General features: G+C 38.3%; 1 protein-coding gene across 1 annotated transcript; it reads right to left on the reverse strand.

Annotated features, from left to right (window-relative positions):
• Positions 1 to 3,473: 3,473 nt before the first annotated feature.
• LOC127652565 (coiled-coil domain-containing protein 43) lies at positions 3,474 to 9,224 on the reverse strand. Its single transcript, XM_052138764.1, has 5 exons — positions 9,042 to 9,224; positions 8,061 to 8,154; positions 7,518 to 7,653; positions 5,764 to 5,813; positions 3,474 to 5,596 (listed from the first exon to the last, which is right to left on the reverse strand). Exons 1-5 carry the CDS (start codon positions 9,213 to 9,215, stop codon positions 5,409 to 5,411), a joined length of 642 nt encoding a protein of 213 aa, XP_051994724.1. The 5' UTR covers positions 9,216 to 9,224; the 3' UTR covers positions 3,474 to 5,408.
• Positions 9,225 to 11,278: the final 2,054 nt, after the last annotated feature.

Raw genomic sequence — 11,278 nt, forward strand, 5'->3', positions numbered from 1 at the left:
CATTTGTTTCCAAGACTTCACTGAATTATTGTTAAATATGATGCATTTAGGCAAAGAAATGTGTGATGCTGGCAGGTTTTGACTGAGAAGCAGATCTGTAAAAAAAAATTATGCTTAACTGTTAAATAACAGTATGCTTGTTATGATTTCTATGCTGATAAATCCACCACACAGGAAAAAAAAATATTGCTTATTTTCGTTTAAGTGGCTTAATTTTGGCTTGTAATCTGCTGATCATCACCAGATCCATCTCAGTCTGTTTTCAGTCTCCATCTTCAGCTCACAGACTTGCACGCTGACACAGAAGGCCATCATTATCCTTGCTGGGTGTAGATCTGTAAATAGCCATTACACACAGGCACATAGAGACATATCACAGCTCTCGTCACTTTTCTCAACCGCAGAAGATGTTGTTGCCATACACACACACACACACACACACACACATACACAGGTTTTCTTTAAGACAAAGATACGTGCACATGTTTTTTTATTTGTTTTTGGGGGTTTTTTTTCAACCAAGGACATTCTCGGATGTCCCCCAAAGGGAGTTTTAGACAGATTAAGCTCACATCTAGAGACAATTTTGTCTTCAAATATAGCTAGGAAACACACACCTTAACAACTCCACACAAGAAGTAATTCTCACAGATGAAAGTAAAAGCAGGGAAAAAATCTACTCTCTGTTTGTATATACGGTGAAGCGAAAAAAGCTGTAGTGATGTGTAGTGCTGTCAGCCAGTCAGTGGTTGAGAAGTACTGTAATTCCACATGCCTTTAATCTATGAAAGTATGAACATGTAATGAAAATAATTTGTATAACATAACATAACATAACATAACATAACATAACATAACATAACATAAAAGCAGGATTCTATTCACAATATTTTGGGAAATCTAGACTGATTTTGTGTGCTCATCTCTATGTGCATGTGCGTGTGTGTGTGAGAGTGTGTTCGTTCAAATCAGTAATCTGATGTTTAGCATTCCTCTGCCCACAATTTAGCTTGTCCCTTCATGTACTAAAGGAGGATATTTAATTCAACAAACAAAAAAAAAAGTGAAAACATACTCAATTCAGAAGATCTAAACCCAACATTTCTTTTTTTCTATTAAGCTGATAAATGTTATTTTGTCTAGATTTTCCCTTTGCTATATCTGCTCTCTCTCTCTAGCGTACATTTACAGTGCAACATAGCATAAACCTTCTAAAGCAGCAACAACATAAAGCGACACACTGAAAGTGCTGATAAAATGCTATGATCTGCTTGTTTCTTTAGCAAAAGCTTTGACTGAAGCCTGAGAAAGTCTAGGAAGAGAGGAGATTAGTATTGACACTAAATCTAAAGCTCTTACAATGGTAAACCTTGATTTGTGTTTTTTTATTCCGCATTTTTTTATCTTGAAGCCATCTATATGCTAGTGCACTCCTAAAAGTTGACTAAATATACAAATATACACTTTTAAAATGTATTGTCTTTTCTCTTCCAGAAAAAGATGACTCTCTGCAAGGGCATATACAATATTACACATTTTTGTCCAATAAAATCCTCTCCAGAATAAGAGTGTCCCCTTCCCCTTCATTATGAATAACATATATTTTCACATTTGGCAGACACTTTTATCCAAAGTGATTTACAGTACACGCTGATGGGCTGGCCGGGTGAATCGCTTGCATAAAGCGCCCTTTCCCTCGCTTGAGGTAAAACTGTGCGTCTTTTTTCCCAGGAGATTCCACTCAACTCGAATCCCTGGTCGATTCCTCCCTAGCCCTCATGGGTCCACAGTTCGGCGGAGGAACTTGCCAACCCAATCCACTACGGGTACTCAAATCTACCCTGTACTGGAATAGGTGCTCCACAGGGTGAGGACTCCTACGCGGACTCCCCCTGTGTGTATTTTCCGCGATACGGTCCCCTTACGAGTGGACCCGCATTTTCCTTGGGTAAGTTTCGGCTGCCCATAGGTCGCCGTGTGTAGCAACTCCCCCCTCGCTGAGGCTGGATCTACCACCGCGCCACTTCCAGGTGTCGCCTAAAAACACATATGATGTATTCACCATCTTACCTCCCCAGCTGGGTAGGGGTGGTCTCCGCAGGGTCTTTCCCCCTGAAAGAATAGGAAATTGGGTAAGTCCCCGGCTGTCTATTGCTCTATGCGAGAAACATAGAGAGAAAAGAGGCCCAGCCAGGCTTGGCCCTTTCCCAGGTTGGCAAGCGTCGCCTTGTTCCCCTGTCAGGGTAACCAAAAGGATTCCGACGACTTTTGTGGGGCATTGGGGAAGGGTAGGTGTAGTCTGATACAGCTGGTCGTCTGGCACGTAAAAATCACCTGCCTGCTCCTGTGTCAGACCACGTACACGGCTCAGCGCATGACGTAATTTAAATTGGACCCCTAGTGTCGCTTCTCCGACACAACGTGGAGAGAGCGACAGAAGGGGAACGTCTAGATTATGAATGTAACCTCTGTTTCCCGATGGAGGGAACGAGACGTTGTGTAATTCCCGGCCTTGTCGCTGAGCCGAGCCACTGTAGTGGCCGGACCATTTCCGGCTCCTCAGAAAAATCCTGAATGAACTCTGGCTGCCAACTTCTCATTGGCTTTTTTTCAAAGATCAGAGGTATATTTGGTGCTCAAGAGAGACCCCTAGTGTCCCTCCATCGGGGAACGGAGGTTACATTCGTAACCTAGACGTTTTGAGCCCCACACCTTTTAGCTCTCCATAAACACGCATCAGGTGCTTTGGCCAAAAAGTCTTCCGCATAGGATAGTCCTGTGTTTCCTCACTCAAGTATCCTCTGGAAGCTTCCTCTAATCCTAGCCTCATCGCGGTGCATTTAGAAAATTGATACGTCCTTAATGTTGGCAGTTTTTGATTGGTTTCTGGTTCACAGGTTCGAGGACGGAGGAGAAATCTTGGACTGTTTTACAAATTTAATTGCAAAATGGATTGCTGTGAACTGTAGGCCAATGATAGGCTTAAGTTCAAAATTATGGAAATAAACAATGTATTGCAAGATTTTTTTTGTACTGCATTTATATTTTCTGTATATTTTAAATATATATATTTTGTATAAATATTAAAATATAACTATAATTATGTAATAATTTTATATTGAATTATTGTCATTTAATGGACTTTCTCAGCAAATATTTAGGCTATGTGTGCGATTTGCAAAATCCGAAGAAAAATCTGACTGACAGACGCACACCCACTTCCGTTTATACCCGTATATCCGAGGGCGGGACATGCAAATTCTGTCTGCCAATTTCTCATTTGGCCTTTTCTCAAGTTCAGAGGTACGCGAGGCTCCCAAAGACCCCTTGTGTCACTTCATTCAACACGTCGAGTGAGTGACAGAAGGGGAACATGTCTATTTGTGTTTCATGGAAGAAAGAAAGGCATGTAGGTTTGAAGCAACATGAGGATGAGTAAAGAATAATACCCATTTTTTTTTTTTTACTATTTCTTTATCTGGACACAGCAGTCAAGATTTAACACAAATGTTCATTTACTCAACTCTAATTTATTGTACCAATTTTGGGATGTTTAAGCATACAAAATTGTAAAATACTGTATCTCTGATAAAAGAGGGCTCAAATAATTTGATGTTACGAGTTTTTACAAACAAAAGATATTTGTTACAGTGCAGCCTGACAGTACATGAGAAGGCTTAAGGTATCGTCACAATATGTAGCAGCTTCAAATGAACAATTGTCAATTATATATATATAATCTAGAAGTCAGAAGTTTTCCAGTCACTATACCTTATTTTTTAATCACTCCACAGATTTCATATTAGCAAACTATAGTTTTGGCAAGTTGTTTAGGACACCTACTTCATACATGACATGGGTAATTTTTCAAACAATTGTTTACATACAGATTGTTTCACTTTTAATTGACTATCACAAATGATAGTAAATGAATGTTTACATACATTAATTTAACTGTGCCTTTATGCAGCCACTGGAATTGTGATGAAAGAAATAAAAGCTGAAATCATTCTCGAATACTAATCCTAACTGACTTAAGACAGGGAATGTTTTCTACAATTAAACAAGGAATTGTGAAAAACAGAGTTTAAATATATTTGGCAAAGGTATATGTAAACTTCTGACTTCAACTGTCCCCCTCATGCCACCAAAACAGCGGCAACTCGTATCTCAGAATAGCATTCTGAAATGCTATTCTTCTCACCACAATTGTACAGAGTGGTTATCCGAGTTAGACCTTAGCCCTATTTGGACAGCAATTATTTTACATGGGGACGTGTGGTAATTCCAGCATTTACAGGGGGTATTCAGTGATTTTATTGCCGTCCGAAATGTGTTTTTCCTCCCACCTACCGCAAGAAAATTCCCGGTCACATTACCTACTGTTTTTTGACAAACACCAAGGTCGTGTGGTAATTTAATTACCATCTGAATCCACATATCTGAGTTTATAATAAAAAAGCTGTTTTGGAAATCCTTTTTGACCACTGCTAAGTGACATATGTTTGTGCCAAGCGTGGTAACTGTGTGTGTGTGTGTGTGTATATATATGTGTATATATATATATATATATATATATATATATATATACACACACACACACTCATTATTACCCTTCTCACTTGCCTGAAAGGACATCACAGAAGTTCACTGTTCAGCAAAGCATAAAAATAAACCACACAACGGAGACAAACATCCACATGAGCTGTTGCTGTGGGATGTTTAAATGGATAGTTCACCTAAAACTTCTCGCATATTGCATTGAATGGACCTAAAGAGCTGAAATAGCCTTCTAAAAATCTTTGTGTGTTCTGCAAAAGAAAGTAAGTCATACACATCTGGGATGGCATGAGGGTGAGTAATTGATGAGAGAAGTTTCATTTTTGGGTGCTCTATCCCTTTAATTGTACATAAACGTGTTGTTATATTCCCCTACTGAATTGTCTGTCTCCATCTTTGGGTTGTCTCTGAGCCCTCTCCATATTTTGCTACATGACGAGAAGGCTTCAAATAGTTTCATGCTGCTTTGAAAATGCTTTTGATCAAAATAAATATTTTTCCTGTGTGTCTCGACGTTACCGTGTCTTAAAAAACACTGGAGTGCTACTAAGAAGTAGCCTGTAGAAAATATAAAAATAAACAGGTTCACAGGATATATGAAATTCTGTCAAGGCAAAAGCTGCTGGTAAATGATAAAACATGTAACACAGCAGTCGGCACCAGTAATACATGAATGGGTTATTGTGATACAATTTTTTACCCAGTTGCTGGTTTGGTACAAGCCAATAAATGATATTGGACCAAGATATGGGTGCATACATTGTCAGATGAGGTTGCATTGTATTTTCTCTTATTGTAAAGAACCTTATTGTATAGTCCACAAGAGTTTTCTTAGTTGCATTTTATCTCTATCTCTTGCGTTCTCCCTTCTGTGTGCGTTTCTTCTCTTTGTCCTTGCGCTCCTGTTTGGCGAGTTTGTCTTTCTCGCGTTGCATCTTGTCTTGTTCCTTCTTCTTCTGTGAGTCCTCTTTGGCCTGGTCACGCTGATGCTTGCGGCGGTTCAGAACTTCCTCGATGTTAGTGTTTTTGAAAAGGGCTGGAGCTGGCAGTGAAGGGAACAATTCAAGTTTTGAACACTAAACATCTATTTGAAGCATAATTAATACAAATGAGAAAAGTAGGTACTGTATTAAGATCTTTTCCTAGAGTGATTTCTTTTTTGTAAAATTATTGTATAATAGAGCAATGGTGTGGAAAGGATACATTTGTCACTGGGTATTCCCACAGCAGTTTGCTCTTCCTCGTCATCTTCAGTATAAATGTTAAAGAAACTGCTTCACACAGGAACTGAGACTCAAAGACTTGAGAGAGATACCGCAGTGCTTCATTTTAAATGGAGTGACACATACAGTTGAAGTCAGAAGTTTACATTCACCTTAGCCAAATAAATTTAAACTCAGTTTTTCACAATTCCTGACATGTAATCGTAGAAATCATTCCCTGTCTTAGGTCAGTTAGGATCACTATATTTTAAGAATGTGAAATGTCAGAATGATAGTACAGTTAATAATTTATTTATTTCCTTACTTTCCCTGGGGGTCAGATGTTTACATACACTTTGTTAGTATTTGGAAGCATTGTCTTTAAATTGTTTAACTTAGGTAAAATGTTTTGAGTAGCCTTCCACAAGCTTCTCAAATCAAGTTGCTGGAATTTTGGCCCATTCCTCCAGACAGAACTGGTGTAACAGATTCAGGTTTGTAGGCCTTCTTGCTCGCACATGCTATTTCAGTTCTGCCCACACATTTTTCAGATTGAGGTCAGGGCTATGTAATGGCCACTCCAATACCTTGACTTTGTTGTCCTTAAGCCATTTTGCCACAACTTGAGGTATGCTTGGGTTCATTGTCCAGTTGGAAGACCCATTTGCAACAGAGCTTTAACTTCATGGCTGATGTCTTGAGATGTTGTTTCAATATATTTGCATAATTTTCCTTCCTCATAATACCATCTATTTTGTTAAGTCCACCAGTCCCTCCTGCAGCAAAGCACCCCCACAACACGGTTGGGATGGTGCTCTTTGGTTTGCAAGCCTCACCCCTTTTCCTCCAAACATAACTATGGTCATTATGGCCAAAAAGTTACATTTTTGTTTCATCAGACCAGTGGAAATTTCTCTAAAGCAAGATCTTTGTCACCATGTGCACTTGTAAACTGTAGTCTGGCTTTTTTTACGGCAGTTTTGGAGCAGTCTTTCAGGTTATGTTGATATAGGACTCGATTTTCTGTGGATATATATACTTGTCTACCTGTTTCCCCCAGCACCTTCACAAGGTCCTTTTCTGTTGGTCTGGGAATGATTTACACTTTTCGCCCCAAACAATGTTTATCTCTAGGAGACAGAATATGTCTCCTTTCTGAGTGGTGTGATGGCTGCATGGTTCCATGGTGTTTATTCTTGTGTACTATTGTTTGCACAGATTAACTTTCAGGCATTTGGAAATTGCTCCCAAGGATGAAGCAGACTTGTGGAGGTCCACAATTGTTTTTCTGAGGTCTTGGCTGATTTCTTTTTCAATTTTCCATGAGCATAAGCAAAGAGACACTGTGTTTAAAGGTAGGCCTTAAAACACATCAACAGGTACACCTCCAATTGACTCAAATTAGCCTATTAGAAGCTAATTGGCTAATTTTGGGGAATTTTCCAAGCTGCTTAAAGGCACAGTTAAATTAGTGTATGTAAACTTCTGAACCACTGGAATTGTGATATAGTCAATTAAAAGTGAAACAATCTGTCTGTAAGCAATCTTTGGAAAAATTACTCTAGTCATGCACAAAGTAGATGTCTTAAACAACTTGCCAAAACTATAGTTTGCCTATATGAAATTTGTGGAGTGGTTAAAAAAATTTGGTTTAATGACTTTAACCTTAGTGTATGTAAACTTCTGGCTTCAACTGTAAATATCTCACAATTTGTTAACTACAGAATAAAAAAAATATAAGTATTATAAGGATATTCCTCCTCATCCGTGACATTAGCATACTGGGCAAGCAGAGTCTCTTTCCTTTTCCTGGCCTCCTCTGACACCTCCTTCTGTTTGACCACAATCTGGGCCTGCTTCTCTATCATACTGGCAATGGCCTGAACCTCATCTGCAATAAGAGGGGCACAATAATAAATAAAAAATAAGATTATGCAAACTGACAAAGTACTAAATTTTTCATATCACATTACATGAAAAACATGTTCCCAAATTTTCATAAAATTTCCACACCCCAATTACCCATATCCAAAACCAATTTGTTGTTAGTTAGATGTTTTGCAAAAGTATATTGAGACCATTACATAAAGTATTTAAACACCACAAGTAGTGCACTTGAATATTCAATTTTACACTACAAAAGTAATATAATGTGCTATGTCACAGAGTATACTTTGGCAAATGAGTCCGAAAATGAAATGAATAAATACTGCATGAAAACACAAACACTAAAAGGTATTTGACAGGTATATGGGGTTACTATGTCTAACCTTTTCCAATTGCAGCTCTCCTACTTACCATCTGCCTGATTCCCCTTCAATTTAGATCTGCTGTAGCAATCAGTCCACTGTTTTAAGATCTGCTGACAAACCTCCATTAGCGTGTCTTCTTCCTATAAGAATAAAGTGACCTACAGTTTACCAATACATTTTGAAAACAGTCATGCAAAGGACTGCATGTGGATAGTTACAAAGACTCGCTACCTTAACCAAAGTTAGGGGCTGTTCACACCGAACACGTTATTGCATGCATCAGCACTGATTATCAATTACTTTTCTATGAAAACATGTGCCTTGGGTTAATACAAGTTAAGCTCAAACAACAGCATTTGTGGCATAATATTGATTACAACAACAATTTATTTTGACTTGTCCCTCCTTTTTTTTTTTTTTTTAAAAGAAGAAACAAATCTGGGTTCCAGTGAGGCATTTCCAATGGAAGCGAATGGGGCCAATTCGTAAACGTCAAAATACTGTTAAAAAATATAGCCACAAGATGTAGACAACATGAGTGTTACTATGATTTTACTGTATTAAAAATTGCTTACTAAGCTTTTCTGTGTAAAATATCCAATTTCACATTTCTGTCTGTAAACCCTTTCAAAAATTGGCCCCTTCCATTGTAAGTGCCTCACTTTAACCTAGATTTTTACTCTTCTTTTTTCTTTTTGTAAAGAAAGAGACGAATCGAAATATTTATTTGTGGTAATCAACGTTATGCCACGTTGAAGACACTCAGTTATTCAAATAAATAATAATACAAATACTAAATACCGAAAAGGGTCATCAGATACGTTTATAGCACAGATTTTCTTTTCACATTTTAGCCTCAAATGTAGCGTTAATACATTGGTAGTAGAATTCAGATAATCACATGCAAACTTTTTTCCGGCTGTGTGACTAGCTTGTCACAGAAATGCCTTTAGTTTACAACGACGCTACTCAAGTGACAGCTGAGTGCAGCTTGAGTGTCAATCATCGACTTGCAGCATGCACTGACCAGAAAAGCGGAGAGAATGCCTTCTAAAGCATCCCTTTTCTCTTCATCGTTCTCCTCTTCCTGAAGCACTCCGAGAATGTAAGCTCCGTAAACTTCTCGGTCTACTTCCAACGAGTCTAGCCGATCGTTCAGCCAGTTTTCAAACTCCCCGGCGATTTGGTTGGGAGCAGCCATCTTGCCTGACTGAGGTCCTGATAGTGAGGCGGAATGTTCGCGCAGAATGCCGGACAAAAATGCGTCACACTCCCATTGAAATAAAACAAAACCAAAACTTTTAAACTGTATTATTTCACGATTAACATTTAATATTTGCTTAATTTGACTTAAATTGACCTATAATGGAATTAGTCTGGTATTCATAATACTGTAAAAAACATGTATGAATGCAGCTAACCGTAATACATTTAAACGTGTTGAAATAACCATAGCTAATACTATCTTTTAAACGCTTTATTTATAGACTGGACACGTCTTGTCCACGATGTTTAGGTGAGTTGATTTGTAAAGCTGAGACTCACCACTAGAGACCACTAGAAACTAGGGTTTTGCTTCACCATAGATTGATGTCGCAGGTGGCATGTCCAAAGCAGGTAAGAACTGTTAGAACATTTTTGGAGATACTTATTATTGTTGCCTGATATTTGTATTATTTCTTTGCTTGTGTTCAATAATAAAGAAGAATTGCTGGATACCAAACCTTAATGAATTGACAAATAGGTGATTTATGTGTAAACTTGTGTTGTTGTTTAGTTGTGTTAACTGGTATCTAGAAACAAATCATTTTAGTGTACAAATGTAAATTTAGTTTTGCATTCATAATAGATGTCTTTTTACTTGATAATCATTATACGACTCAAAACCCAAGCATCATATTAATAAACTGAGGTTGATACAATATACCTTACAATAATAAATTGTATTGTGTATTTGTGTTCATTGGGCCCTATTCATGAAACTGGCACAACATTTCTGCGTAAATCATGAATCCTATCTTAAATATTTTTTTCCATTGAATAAATCCCAGTGATCTTGGTATGTACAGTATGTATGCATAAGAGTGCCACTTTTTAATACATTTCTAGGAGACTGTGGAGTGGCCTTCTCTGTTTAGCCTACAAGTCCTTTTGTGTCAATGCTGCTTACTTTCCTAAACAACTGCTAGTGGTGTAAGCAAAGGGAAAATTCAAGCACTAACATTAAGTCCCTCTGCATCAATGCAAACAGAAACAAATAGGATGAAAACGTAAAGAAACACCGTAAAGCCTCTGTTTTTGATAAGCTTTAGAGGTACCTGTTGTTTCCTGTTTATGCTTGTGCTTTTGCTATGCATTCCCTCTCAGTTGTAAAAACTGATGTTTCTTGAAGGGAGAATATAAGTTTGAGCTTCACAGATTTAAAATTATGAGACACATACAGAGAAAATGTGAAAGTGGAAAGATAAAATGTAAAAATGAAAATAAAAAAGAGACTGCTTGTTTAAGGCCATTCCCAGGCATAAGGGTCCAGGGTCGCAAGCCATGACGTTGCGTGCTGCTGTGGGCCACTATTTTAAGCACTATTTTTATCAAGGGGAAGCAGATTGATACAAAGCGACAAGAGCCAGGGGCTGTGGTAGAGCATGCGGGTGGGCATCTACATGCTCAGGTCCAAAGGCAAACACTCTTGCTGTCCCCCTTCTGTCTCTCTTTCAAAGATTTGTATCTCCCACCACCCATCACTGAAGCCCCTCAGGGACCAATACTGTGTCCTCTCTATCAGTATCCTCGCTACCCACATCTGCATGTGACACAAACATCCAGCACACTGCTTGCCCAGGCAAGTGTGTGTTCTTGTGTTCCTGACTTGTAGTTGTATGTTTGTGTATGAACTTAACCTTAGTTTTTTCCTTACCCATTTTTTAACCCATTGTTTTTTCTTGTTTTAAAGGGATAGTTCACCCAAAAATGAAAATTCTCTCAATTACTCACCCTAATGCCATCCCAGATAAGTATGACTTTCTTTCTTCTGCAGAATTCAAATGAAGATTTTTAGAAACATATTTCAGCTCTGTAGGTCCAAATAGTGTTCAGTTTCAGATGCCATTGTAGAAATGTAGTATTCACAGTCAGCCATGATTACTTTAATCAATGAATGAAAGTGTCAAATAACAGGACGTTTACTGAGATTAAGTGAGCAGTTTTTGGCTGGTCATGTGATTCTGACATGGCAGCCCCCATGTGTGGGCCCTCTCCATGTAG

The sequence above is a fragment of the Xyrauchen texanus genome, chromosome 12, assembly GCF_025860055.1.
Source record: "Xyrauchen texanus isolate HMW12.3.18 chromosome 12, RBS_HiC_50CHRs, whole genome shotgun sequence".
Lineage (NCBI taxonomy): Eukaryota > Metazoa > Chordata > Actinopteri > Cypriniformes > Catostomidae > Xyrauchen > Xyrauchen texanus.